This window comes from Oryctolagus cuniculus, chromosome 6 (assembly GCF_964237555.1).
Source record: "Oryctolagus cuniculus chromosome 6, mOryCun1.1, whole genome shotgun sequence".
Classification (NCBI taxonomy): domain Eukaryota; kingdom Metazoa; phylum Chordata; class Mammalia; order Lagomorpha; family Leporidae; genus Oryctolagus; species Oryctolagus cuniculus.
The window spans coordinates 25764660-25778910 of record NC_091437.1 but is presented as its reverse complement, the minus strand read 5'-3'; the positions used below and the strand labels follow the sequence as shown (position 1 = coordinate 25778910).

General features: G+C 40.5%; 1 protein-coding gene across 6 annotated transcripts in view; it reads right to left on the bottom strand.

Moving 5' to 3' along the window:
• Positions 1-14251, bottom strand: part of PKD2L2 (polycystin 2 like 2, transient receptor potential cation channel) — a 77927-nt gene that overhangs the window by 43423 nt on the left and 20253 nt on the right. For 5 of the 6 annotated variants that reach the window (XM_070076143.1, XM_070076142.1, XM_008255070.4 and 2 more), the window contains exons 7-12: positions 12508-12678; positions 11029-11210; positions 6893-7013; positions 5160-5261; positions 2017-2081; positions 842-899 (exon numbers count right to left, since the gene is read on the bottom strand). In XM_070076143.1, the coding sequence (XP_069932244.1) occupies positions 842-899; positions 2017-2081; positions 5160-5261; positions 6893-7013; positions 11029-11210; positions 12508-12678 (699 nt within the window). The remainder of the gene's footprint in view (positions 1-841; positions 900-2016; positions 2082-5159; positions 5262-6892; positions 7014-11028; positions 11211-12507; positions 12679-14251) is intronic. The other variant, XM_070076144.1, reaches the window with a different exon arrangement.

Genomic DNA, 14251 nt, shown 5'->3' with positions numbered 1-14251 from the left:
TCTTAGAGCAGCTTTACTTTTTCACTCAGTAAGACCCATCTTGTATTTCCTAGCCCTGATGTTGGCAAATCTCTAATGAATTAGTCCTGGTTCCCATTAGAGGATAATGATATTTGAAAACCTAATCTCTGTACCAGTTGTGCTTATTGCTACCATGGTGTCATTTCTTCTAGTCCTGTTAGTGGACAGAGCTAGAAAATAAATGTGTCTGTGTGCAGACAACTACAATTTTAATGCAATACCACAAAATTCATTTTAATCTTTTTAGTTGACAGAAAGTTCTCTAGTATTTATTTGCTTGCCTGTTTTAATCTTACAGTTCTATCTTCTTTCTAAGCATTTTTTGTGGTGGTGAGGATGACCAGAAGTAGAGCACTGTTCTAATTTTCTTTTTTAATTGAAGGGTGTGTATTCCTTAATTCCACACACACACACACACACACACACACACCTTCAATTTAAAATTTGTTAAATATATAATTTTTTGAAATATAAAAATAAAATAATTACAGTAATGAGTATAAGAAGAAAACTATATAGTCATCCCAGTACTCACTACAAATACCTAATATGGCAGTTCCATGGTGAGTACAGGGCCAGAGTATCTGACTGAGAGTACCAAAAGGAGAGAGGAAACACTGGAGTTGAAGTAGAATGTAAAATCTAGATTGTGTGCAATTTAGATTTAGATTCTAGAAGTAGAATCTAGATTCTGTGAGGTTTGTTTTGGAGGTGATAACTACTGCTCTGATAAAAACAAGGTTCAATTTTTAATCAGAACTTTTCCATATGTATTTCTAATAAAGTTACCATTTGTGTTTATGAAAAAATAAAATCTTACATTTTCATCAAAGCCTTCTCTTCTGGCTTGTTCCGCCAAATCTTCGCTGGTTCTCCTCCTGAGAATATAAAATAAAAACCAGAGGCATTAGAAAGTAAAAAGGGAAATACACTACAGAATATAGTCATATCTTCAGTAAGGATCTGAATTGCAGTTCTATTCTTTCTGATAATAAATGCTAAGTATTTGGGAAGTGTGACCATTACTCTCCGGAATATCAAATGTCACTAGCAGGGAAAAAAGTCTGTATTTTGTCCCCTGCCAGAGATTTGGGTTTGGGAAACAGTTTAAAACTCAAAAACATTCAGTAAATGTAAGTGCAAATATGTGTAAGTACAAATATTAAGTATGTAAGTATTATGTGTAAAATGTTATTCAGAGATAAATGAATATACTTAATGTAGACTGTAGTTTTTTTTTTTTTTTTTTTTTTTGTTTTTTTTTTTGTCTTTTTAAAGGGACTTTATTCTCCCCTTCTGAATAGCATGGCATCCTAAATTATAAGTTTGCTTAGGGTTTCATGACGTCTTCAGAGATTAGGAGGCACTACTGGGATGTACTAACAGCGTATTTAGAATCACCACATTGGATGGTGGTGGTTTTCATTGAAAATTTTATTCTCATTCAAAGGTTCTCATAAAATACAGATGGTTGCTGACTTAGGATGGTACAACTTAGAATTTTTTTTTTTGGTTTTGTGATGGTACAAAAGTGATACACATCTGCTAGAAACTATCTTTTGAATTTTGATTTTTCCAAGATTAGCAAGATGCGGTATGATTCTATGTTGCAGACCTGTGCAGCAACAGCTGCTGCAGCTCCTGTCAGCCTCGTGTCACAGGGGAGATGACTGATGCTCTACAGTGGGCTATGCTGCCAGCGTGTGCTTTGGATACAGGTATTCAGTAAATTACACAGAAGTCAGTACTTTATTTTAAAATACATTTTCTGTTTGAGGAGTCTGCCCAACTGTAGGCTAAGGTAAGTGCTCTGAGCACACTGATGGTAGGCTCAGCTAAACTGTGGTATTTGGTAGGGTAGGTGTTTTAAATCCATTTTTCACTTTGAATATTTTCAGTTTACAGTGGGTTTATCAGGATGTAACTCTATTGTAAGTTGAAGAGTATCTCTATAGAACTTAATAATAAGTTACAATTTTAGGAAAATCAGCTTACATTTTCTTGTCTTCATCTTTTCCAGCTTTCTTCAGTTTCAGTTTCTCAAGAGCATCATTGTAACCCTGGGCATGATTAAATATAACTTGAAAATTCATTAAATAATATCCTGTGTTAATGTTTGATCAAGGCAAAAAATAAGTTTCTCTAGGGACCAGTAACCTAAAGCAATATGGAGGCAATGCTGATTATTTTTCTTTGGCCTTGTCACCACCTATGGTTTCTCTCTGCTGCTGGAAAAGTAAAAGGGGTTCTCTTGAAGGCATCACACCTGAACTTGAAAAACATTTTTTTAAGTATTAATACATACTGTATTAAGGATGTTAATACTTTTAATGCATATAACCAAACATATTCAAGAGATAAACAAGGAAATAAAAACCCCAAAATTAAGTTCACTTGGGGCTGTTTTAAGAGTGTTATCTTTTGAAAGTAAGTTCTTAGACAAAGTTCTTCAACCTCGTTTACCCCATAGCTACTTGGACCTTTTCTCTGTGGTGCACTATGTGCAGAGCCAGTGACATGCAGAGATAGTCAAGGTGGAGAGGAGGTGAGACTGGTACACAGAGGACTCTGCTACAACTCAGAGTGATAGGTGTTGAGAGAAAATAGCAGATTCCACTCTGTCAAGAGGAATAGAATGCTCAGAAGAGAGAAAAATACAAAGAATACAAGTTTTTCAGGCATCAGGTAGTGAAGAATGGAGGCCCACAGGAGGTAGTGAGAATAACTGGGCAAGACAGACTGGGCCGTTTGGTGTTGTGTACGTAGAGGCAGAGGAGCAGTATTTAGCCTGGCTGTTAAGATGCCCACATCCTACGTTACAGTGCCTGGGTTTGACTCCTGGCTCCAGTTCCTGGCTCCAGCTTCCAGCCAGTGCAAATCCAGGGAAGTTGCGGTGACAGCTACAACCCAGGTGGGAGATCTGCATTGGGTCCCTGGAGACTGACTTTGGCCTAGGCCAGCCCCATCTCCATGTATTTAGAGAAATAGTGCAAATGAGTTCAAGCTCTCTCTTTCTCTGCCTCTCAAATATTTTATTAAAGAGGTGGGAAAGGTAAAAATAATATAGTTAAATGACAGTTAATGGTTTGGGACTGCAAGATTTGAGGAAGACCTGGAATATTTAAAGAATTTGGACTTGGGGAGCCAGTGTTGTGGCATAATAGATTAAGCAGCTGCTTTAGCTTTGGAATCCCGTAACTGGAGTGCTGGCTGCTCTGCTTCCCATCCACCTTCCTGCTGTTGTGCCTGGGAAGGCAACAGGTGATGGCTCAAGTACTTGGGCCCCTGCCACCTGGCCATTTGTTGAGTAAATCGGAGGATGGAAGATTGTCCTCATCTCTTCCTACCTTCCTCCATCCCTCCCTTCCCTCTCTTTCCTATAACTCTATGCTCTGCCTCTCAAATAATTTTTTTTTTTTTTAATTTTTGACAGGCAGAGTGGACAGTGAGAGAGAGAGACAGAGAGGGAAAGGTCTTCCTTTGCCGTTGGTTCACCCTCCAATGGCCGCCACTGCAGCCGGCGCACCGCGCTGATCCGATGGCAGGAGCCAGGATCCAGGTGCTTTTCCTGGTCTCCCATGGGGTGCAGGGCCCAAGCACCTGGGCCATCCTCCACTGCACTCCCTGGCCATAGCAGAGAGCTGGCCTGGAAGAGGGGCAACCGGGACAGAATCCGGCGCCCCAACCGGGACTAGAACCCGGTGTGCCGGCGCCGCAAGGTGGAGGATTAGCCTATTGAGCCACGGCGCCGGCTTCAAATATTTTTTTTTTAAAAAGGAATTTTTAAAAAGGACTTATTTTGACAGGCCCAGGGAATCAGATGAGATCAGAAGTTAGCTGTTATAGGGAAGAGGCTAGGAAAGTTAACATGTTACCATATGAGAAGCCAGGGTGAAAAGTCCTGTATATCCTAGTTTAATGGCAGTTGGAATTCCAAGTGTCTTTGAATTCCAGAAGCTTAAGGAAGTTCTATAGAAGCCTTGACATCAGGAGTGACTGTGAATTGTGTTCCATTAACAGAATCAGGAAAGTGAGGATGACAAGGCATATGGGATCCTTAGTTTGAATTGTTTATAGAAATTTACTAACTTTTGAATTGGCAAGTTTTTGGAAGGAAGAATTGGCATATAGAAATGCTTGGCATATAGAAAGTTGGCACTCTCCCATTTGCGGAGGAATGAGACAGGACTCTGCGCTGTTCTTTTGTCTGCTCGGCCCTTCCCGGGTTTGCTGCTGGTCCTTCCCGGGTTGGCTGCTGACCCCTCCACCTCCGTGGAGGGGTGGCCCCCCCTGCCACTTTCCCCACTTCCGCAGAGGAGCGGCACACCACTGGCCGGCTCTCTAGGGGGCTGCTCAGGTGTTCCTTCAGATGTTCCTGGTGCATGTTGTCTCTCTCCTCCTTTATAGTCCTCTTCCAGCAATCCCAACTCTGCTACCCACACGCCGAGCACGCTGCTCTCCTCCAATCAGGAGCAGGATCAGCTCCTGCAGCTTATCAAACTGATGAGGCAGCTGCATAGTTGTTTGCTCCTCCCCAGCGCCATATTGTGGGAGAGCAGATGCATAGAATAAGTCTTAATTCTAGTAACTTAGTCTAGTCTCAGTTGCTCCCCACAGAAAGTAACTTTATTACCCTTTCTAATGTTGAACTCTGAAATAATTTTGGTTCCATATTAAAACTGAAGAGTGTATCTTAGCGGCCGGCAACGGAGCTCTCTGCTGTGGCCAGCTCTCTGCTGTGGCCAGCTCTCTGCTGTGGCCAGGGAGTGCAGTGGAGGCTGGCCCAAGTACTTGGGTCCTGCACCCCACAGGAGACCAGGATAAGTACCTGGCTCCTGCCATCGCATCAGCGCAGTGCGCCGGCCTCGGCGGCCATTGGAGGGTGAACCAACGGCAAAGGAAGACCTTTCTCTCTGTCTCTCTCACTGTCCACTCTGCCTGTCAAAAAAAAAAAGTGTATCTTAGCTCCCTAGTCCTGAAATGATGTAAATATGAGTAACACTGGACAAAAAAACATTAACTACTTGAAAAAAACAAAAAGCACCACCACTTGGGGTTTTAAGTGTTACTCAGATTATAAGAGTATAAACTGAGTAAGATTTATCTTAAACTTTAATTAGGAAAAGAATTTGACTTACCTTTTTTATCATTTTTCCAAGTTCAAAATCTGGCCTTCTGCCTATTGCATAGTCAGCTTTCACTTCAGCATAGGTATCATTAATTATTGCCAAGAACATGTTCTATGAAAAAATATTTAAAAAATCATTTCAATAAAAAATTACTGTAAAAGTTTTTAATGTAAAACTTAAAGTCAATGACTTTAAAAAGTGCTAGGACTTGTAAAATTAGGTTTAAATTTTAAAAACCTATATGTTCAGTAATAGGGAAATGGTTATTTAGGGTACAGTGGAAAATATGTAGTATTTGAATATGGGCAAATGTATTTATGATACGTGAGAAAAGTAAAAGGTAAAATGTATATGAACTGGTTGTTAATACATATTTTATGCTTAAGCACATTAATTTATCTGTAATACATATCAGAAGAAAACAATGGAATTACATGTTCACAAGGATGTTACTGAAGCTGCTTAAATTAATAATCTTACTAAGCCTCCCCAAACTACTAATGTCCAGATAGCACAGATATGAAGAGGATGTTCACACCCTGAGTGCAGTTCCCCACTTTTCACTGTGGTGCAGCTCTGTTGCCCTGAGGACTCTCTGCTTTCACCAGGGAATAACTTACATCCATCAAAAGTGTTTTCATTTATGGGGGCAGGCATTTAGGTTGCTGGTTAAGATGCCCATACCCCATATTGGAGTACCTGGGTTTCATACCTGGCTCCAGGTTCTGACTCCAGCTTCCTGCTATTGTAGACCCTGGGAAGTGGCAATGATGGCTCAAGTAATTGGGTTCCTGCCACATATGAGGGAGAACTGGATGGAGTTCCTGGCTTCTGGCTTTGGCCCCAGCCTGGCCCTGGGTGTTGCAGGCATATGAGGAATGAACCAGTGGATGGGAGCTCGCTCGCTCTTTGTCTCTCTCAATTTTTTTAAAGTGTTTTCATGGAGGACAGTTAACAGTGCCAAATAGATTGGTTCTGAACACGTATGAGAGACCCATCCTAGTCACTCCTAGAAATCACAAATATTAAAGACTGAATTCATACCCCCTGGTATGGGTTGTCTCAACCTAGAGAAACCATAGACATTCAAGTTATATTAATGTCTAAGGGATTTAGCCATTGCTGGCCAAGACAAACATTCAGATCACTATAATCACTACTGTGATTATATCTCCCATTGGATAATTTGAAAACATTAGCTACTGGACTAGAGACCCTGGACTACTAGGCATCCTTAATAATTAATTTATTGAGTTCATCATTCTTAATAAGTGTAAAGTACTCTGATAGCCAAGCAATAATAGTACAGTTTCTTCTAAATGAGTGATTTCATTTTTACTCTAAAAATATGGGAGAAAAAAAAAATAAAGACTATATGGTGGCCGGCGCCACGGCTCACTAGGCTAATCTTCCACCTGTGGCGCCGGTACTCTGGATTCTAGTCCCAGTTGGGGCACCAGATTCTGTCCTGGTTGCTCCTTTTCCATTCCATCTCTCTGCTGTAGCCCGGGAAAGCAGTGGAGGATAGCCCAAGTGCTTGGGCCCTGCACCCGCAAGAAAGAGGAGGAGGAAGCGCCTGGCTCCTGGCTTCAGATTGAGCAGCTCCGGCCGTGACAGCCATTTGAGGGGTTAACCAATGGAAGGAAGACCTTTCTCTCTCTCTCTCTCTCACACTAACTCTGCCTGTCAAAAAAAAAAAAAAAAAAAAAAAAAAAAAAAAGAATATATGGTTATATTCTTACCAGAAGGACAAAGAACACAAAAAAGATGAAAGTGATGAAGTAAATGGGTCCCAAGATCCAATTGGCTTGCTGAATACCGGCAAAATTAAAATCTCCAAGAACGATTCGAAATTGTGCAAATCTTTGAAGACAAGAAAAAAACACAAGAAAATTTGTATCTTTGCATGTACATATACATGGCAACCAATGATGGTTGCTAATATCTCTGGGAAAGTATCTAGCTGCATATGGTATATTCTCTCTGGCTTTAATTATGTGAGTACAGAGTTTTTCAATACTGCTTTTAGAAAATTCCCTTAAAAGGCAAGACTTGTATCTCAGTAGCTGAACAGGTAGTTTGGAAAATGATTGACTTCAATTTATTTAAACAATGTGAACTCAGTGTTGACCTGTAACATTTGAACTTGGAGATATCTGTTTATCCTCTGGTTTTGGCAGGGGCCTCTCTGCCCTTCTAAAACTTAGAATACCTGGACTTTGTCCAGTAAATGATTTTTCAACCTGTACCTAGATCCAAACAGCCCCAATCTTTCTAATGTCAATATTTGTTTAGTTTTTGTCTTAATCGCCTCCTGTGCTAAAGTAAAGATTCTAGTGCCTTGTTTAATCTCAATCAGGTGCTGGTAATGATTCTTAGCATGGCTTTGAGGTTTACTTTATTGTCTTCACAAACTATAAAAGCTTGGTTTTCATGTCTAATACCTTGAAAAATTTTTAATAACCTTACTTTCCCTAATTTTAAATCTGAAAATAGAAACATTGAAGTGTTGAATGTATAGTGATAGCAGAAGTAGAGTTAGGATTTCCTACCTTGAAATTTGATTTCCTCATCATTATTTTTCAATTGAATTGCTGGACACGTCAGGGATACCAGTATTGTCTGTGTGTGTGTGTGTGTGTGTGTATCCTTTATCTTAAGGGGACCTGGGAAGAAATTTTTAATAGTATACTGATTATCTTTGCATGATTGTTCAGTTAGTCAAAAGGGAGAAGGGTTGTCCCTTGTTGCTTTTGCCAATTCCATTAAAGAGAACAGAAGGATATCTATAATGAAGGAAGAAAATGAATTAGAAGGAATAGGCTACTTGGAGCCCTAAGACTCAGAATTGTTTGGAATTTGATCCTGACCAAATCATAGTGGGTTTTTTTAAAGATTTATTTATCTATTTGTAAAACAGAGTTACAGAGAGAGAAGGAGAGATAGAGATCTTCTATCTACTGGTTCAGTCCCGAAGTGGGCACAAAAGCTAGGCCTGGGCCAAGTCAAAGTCAAGAGCTTCTGCTGGGTCTCCTACGTGAGTGGTACGAGTTCCCAGCTCCTGACTTCAGCTTGGCCCAACTATGTTTATTGTGGGCATTTGGAGGATGAACTAATGGAAGGAAGATCTCTCAAATAAAATGAAAAGAAGCAATAGTTTAAAGTTTAATATGACTGTACTAGCCTTCTCTTTCTATTCTTTAAGTCTCATATCTTCTTAAAACTTTGCCGATTGTAAAATTCAAATGGAACCCCAGAAGATCCCAAGTTGCCAAACCAATCTTGAATAAAGAGAACAAAGCTAGAGGAATCATGATACCTGGTTTAAAAGCATACATACTATAAAGCTGTAGTAATCAAAACATTACGGCACTGGGATAAATACAGATGTATAGAGCTATGGAACAGAATAAAAAACCTGGAAGTGCATGTACACATTTACAGTCAGTTGATCTTCAACAAAGGCCAAGAACACACTCTGGGGAAAGCCATATATAAATGTAAATGTTGGTGATGATGTGGAGAAAAGATAACCCTTGTACACTGCTGACAGGAACATAAAATAGCATAGCCTGTATAGAATGTATGGCTGTTTCTCAAAAATTTAAAGATAAGGCTACTATGTGATCTAACAATCCCACTTTTGTTTATATATCCACAAGAAATGAAATTTGTAACAAAGGGATATCTCTACTCCCATGTTTACTACAGCATTATTCACAGTAGCCAAGAAGTAACCTAAGTGTCTACTGATGGGTAAAGGAATAAAGAAAATATAGTATATACAATGGAATATATTCAGTTATTAAAAAGGAAATCTTGTCATTTGCAGCAAGGATGAACCTAGAGGACATTATTGTAAATGAAATAAGCCAGTCACAGAAAGACAAATACTGCTTGATTCACTTGTATTTCACACCTAAACAGGTTGAACTCTTGTATGAGTTCTATGAAGCGAGTGATGATCTTCGAAGACTAGGGTAGAGATGGTAAAGGGGGGATTAAGAGATATTAGTCAAGGGTACATAATTTTACCTAGACAGGGTAAATTTAGGCAATCTGTTGGTAGCATGGTGACAGAATTTAAATAATAATGTACACTTGAGAGCAGCCAGGAGAGTAGATCTGGAATGTTCTTATCACAAAAGGCAAAAATATAAATAGGTGATAGATACGTTAAATTATCTTGATTTAATAGTTTTACAGTGTATACCCATATCAAAATGTATACTATAAATATATGCATTTTTGGTCATTTATACTGCAGTTAAGCTGGGAAAAATAGATCCTAAGATCCAGTGATTCCAGTTCTCAGGATATACTCTCAAGAACTGAAAGCAGGGTCTTGAGATGTTTGCATGCTCATGTTCACAGCAGTATTATTCACAATGCCTAAAATAGGAAACAATCCAAGTATTCATTACGGGATGAATAGATAAGCAAATGCAATATGTACATTCAATAAAGTATTATCGAGCCTTTAGGAGGAAGGAGATTCAGACATATACTACCACATGGGTGAAACTTGAGGGCATCATGGGGTTTACTCAAGCCCTTTTATTTTGCAGATAAGGAAACTAAGGTCTAGAAAAGTCCTAGTCCACTTTCTTTGCACTGCTGATTTAATAAAGGCTTATTTCAGGAAAGTGTTCTGAAATTTCATACATTTGTACTTCAGTTGTTTACATATGGTTAAAAAAAGAGGCAACTTAAGATATTTCTTTAAGTTTCCCAAAAAACTAGTGAAACAGGCATGAATAAATAAGTTTGTGGAACGCTTAACAAAAGTGAAGTTACTACAGGAGTTTTCAGAGCTACATATTAATATCTATTGTAAATTTCCAAATTTCCAAAATTTCCCAAACTTACTTAAATAAAAAACCAATTCCCCTATGAGGTCTTGGTTTAGAATTCCACAAAACATTTTGAGAATTGACATTTTAGACTCTCGTGCTTCTCTCATACAGATTAAAGTTTCTTTACCTACCCAAAAACAATAATTTTATGGTAACATACGGCTTTTAAAGAAGAGCCTGAATACTTTTGTAGGAATTCTACCTGCTTTTCTAAGTTTGTTGTCAGTTACTGATTGCTTTATGCCTATAAAACTTTTTTTTTTTTTTTTTTTTTTGACAGGCAGAGTGGACAGTGAGAGAGAGAGACAGAGAGAGAAAGGTCTTCCTTTTTGCCGTTGGTTCACCCTCCAATGGCCGCCGCTGCAGCCGGCGCACCGCGCTGATCCTGGCAGGAGCCAGGAGCCAGGTGCTTTTCCTGGTCTCCCATGGGGTGCAGGGCCCAAGCACCTGGGCCATCCTCCACTGCACTCCCTGGCCATAGCAGAGAGCTGGCCTGGAAGAGGGGCAACCGGGACAGAATCCGGCGCCCCAACCGGGACTCGAACCCGGTGTGCCGGCGCCGCAAGGTGGAGGATTAGCCTATTGAGCCACGGCGCCGGCTTAAAACTTTTTTTAAAACATATCTTTGGCAGATCAGGAAAGGACAACCAGGTCAATATCAATAAAAAAGCTCCTTAAGATAGAGTTCTTTAAATAAAATATTTGAGATTTCACAGAGAATAATACTACAGGGACATGGAAACCAATTTCTATTACCTTAGGTAAAATTCTCACTTAAAATTTAAAATAAAAAATTATTTTTTCTAACTTGAACTAGTAACACTTAAAAAATGGTAACCATATCCCTTTGGATCCTTCAGTGTCAAACCCTACTTTGAGGGTGACAGATATTTGGCCATCCATGAGAATATCAAACCAAGCTTAAATGTATTAAGGTTTATATTACTACTTATCATAGGCCTCTCCATGATATTTTATTAGAAAGTATAGGAAATACAACTACACTTATACTAAGGGCTTACATGGAATTTTGAAAAGTGGAAAAGTCGTCAACCTGTGATCCAAAAACAAGAAATCCTAACTGGGCGTAAGCAAAGAATATTATAAAAAACATGATGGCAAATCCTACTATGTCTTTGATACAGCGGGACAAGGTTGATGACAGCTGAGACATTGTCTTATTAAAGCTTATGAATTTGAATATCTGAAAAAGAACAAATTTAATTGAAATAAATACTAAAGATTATAATTACTTAAATTAATTTTAAAAGACTTCAGAATAAAGGAGGTACTTAATGATAATCATGAATGTTTGAGGATTTGCCAACAATCATAAGGCCAAATTACTTTATTTATTTTAAATGTTATTCATTTTTATTTATTTGTAAGGCAAAGTGACAGAGAGGGAGACACAAACAGAAACATACACACAAACACATAGAACCTTCCATTTGTTTGTTTACTCCCTGAATGGTCCTAACAACCAGGGCTTGGCCAGGCCAACCAGGAACCAGGAATTCCATCCAGGTTTCCCAGGTGAGTGGCAGGGACTCAGTACTTGAGCCATCATATGCTGCCTCCCAGGTGCATCAGCAGCAAGCTGCATCAGAAGCAGTGGGGAAGGTGGGATTCCATCTCAGGCATTCCAGTATGGGATCTGGATCTCTCAAGCAGTGGCTTAACCCACTGCACCACAATGCCCAACCCCAAATGACTTTTTAAAAACCTTTGTTTATATTCACTTGAGGCCGGCGCCATGGCTCACTTGGCTAGGCCTGTGCCTGCGGCGCTGGCACTACGGATTCTGTCCCGGTTGCTCCTCTTCCAGTCCAGCTCTCTGCTGTGGCCTGGGAGTGCAGTGGAGGATGGCCCAAGTGCTTGGGCCCTGCACCTGCATGGGAGACCAGGAGGAAGCACCTGGCTTTGGATGGGTGCAGTGCTGGCCGTGGCAGCCATTGTGGGGGGTGAACCAATGGAAAAAGGAAGATCTTTCTTTCTGTCTCTCTCTCTAACTCTGCCTGTCAAATAAAAAAAACACACACATATATATATATTCACTTGAGAAGTGGCGGTGGGGGTGGGGGAGATAGAGAGAGAGAAAGAGAAAATCCTATCCACTGGTTAACTCCCAAATGTCTGCAACAGGCCAGGCTGGGCCAGGCTGGAGCCAGGAACTGGGAACTCAGTCCAGGCCTCCCACATTGGTAGCAGGGGCCTAATTACTTGAGCCATCACCACTGTCTCCCAGGGTCTGCATTGGTGGGAAACTAGAGTCTGGGGCCAGAGCCAGCTATTGAACCCAGGTACTCCCAATATGGGACACAGACATCCTAATCAGTGTCTTCATCAATAGGCTACACAGTGGACCCTCAAATGACTTTTACAGTTAATAAGTACCTTTTTTTTTACTCAATAAATAACTTTTTTTCTACAACTTGATAATTTAAATTCCTATTATACTGTTACACTGTGTATTAAGAAATATAATAAAATATAAATACCTTTATCCATGCAAAGAAGATAGTAATAGCAATCATATTGTTGTAATAAATGTGCCAGTATGCAAGAAAATAGAAGTCTGAATATTTTTCAGTATTTTGCAACAACTTTCCAAGTAAAAGAAAAGTTTGTATATTACAGTGTGCGTAGAAGGAAATAGATAAAAAACACAACTAAATGGGAAAAATAAGAAGGGTGAGATTAGAGACTATTTCTCCCTCTAAATCTCTTGCAACCTAAGAAAAAAACATATCAAAATTTTCATTAGAGTTTAACAAAAAGGGAGGGAAAGATAGGACAAAGAGTTTATTATTTATTTGAGAGAGAAACCAAATGAAAGACAGATAAAGCTCCCACCTGCATACGGTTTACTCCCTAAATGTCAGCAAAGGCTGGAGCTTGACCAGGTTGAAGCCAGGAGCCAGGAACTCAATCTGGGTCTCTCTCATGGGTGGAGGAGCCCGGTCACTTGAGCTATCATTGCTGCCTCACAGAGTCTGCATCAGCAGGAATCTGGAGTCAGGAGCCAGACCCAGAGCCAGGTATGGAATTCAGGCACTCAGATACAGACATGGATATCTTAGCTGGCATTGTAACCTCTGGGCCATGCGCCAATCCCTGCTTTTACATAAATCGAGGTAAACCTTAACTTACAGAAGTTTAAGGTAGTATAATTATCATAAAGGTAGAAACACTGACTGCCTGGCTATCCTAATCTGTTTCTGAGTCATGAAACAAATGTGTAGCATGCTTATGTAGCTCTAAGCTGTTAAGAATTTCTGCTCCACATGATACCTAAAAGTTGAATTTTTTCTACCATATAATTCTATAAGAAAAATAATTTACAATTACTAAAAAACCTTTGAGAACCCCTTAGCAATCCTTTTAAAAGAGGATTTCATGCAATAAGTTTGTATTCCTTAAATGAAACATTCCTGGAGGGAGAAAAAAAAAAGAATTTCAAAAGCAGGTTATGTTAGGTATCAGAGCTTTATAACCATTATGAAATTTTCCCTTTGTCTTTTCTTGCCTGAAATACACAGACAGTTGTTGAGTGCTGTGCCCTTTGTCAGATACTGCTAGGGGTACAAGAGATGACACACTTTTTGGGAAACTTTTTTTTTTTTTTTTTTTTGACAGGCAGAGTGGACAGTGAGAGAGAGAGACAGAGAGGGAAAGGTCTTCCCTTGCCGTTGGTTCACCCTCCAATGGCCGCCGCTGCAGCCGGCGCACCGCGCTGATCCGATGGCAGGAGCCAGGATCCAGGTGCTTTTTCCTGGTCTCCCGTGGGGTGCAGGGCCCAAGCACCTGGGCCATCCTCCACTGCACTCCCTGGCCATAGCAGAGAGCTGGCCTGGAAGAGGGGCAACCGGGACAGAATCCGGCGCCCCGACCGGGACTAGAACCCGGTGTGCCGGGGCCGCAAGGTGGAGGATTAGCCTAGTGAGCCATACAGTGCCTTTATTTTTTTTTTTTTTTTTTTGACAGGCAGAGTGGACAGTGAGAGAGAGAGAGACAGAGAGAAAGGTCTTCCTTTTTGCCGTTGGTTCACCCTCCAATGGCCGCCGCGGCCAGCGCGCTGCGGCCAGCGCACCGCGCTGATCCGATGGCAGGAGCCAGGAGCCAGGTGCTTTTTCCTGGTCTCCCATGGGGTGCAGGGCCCAAGCACCTGGGCCATCCTCCACTGCACTCCCTGGCCACAGCAGAGGGCTGGCCTGGAAGAGGGGCAACCGGGACAGAATCCGG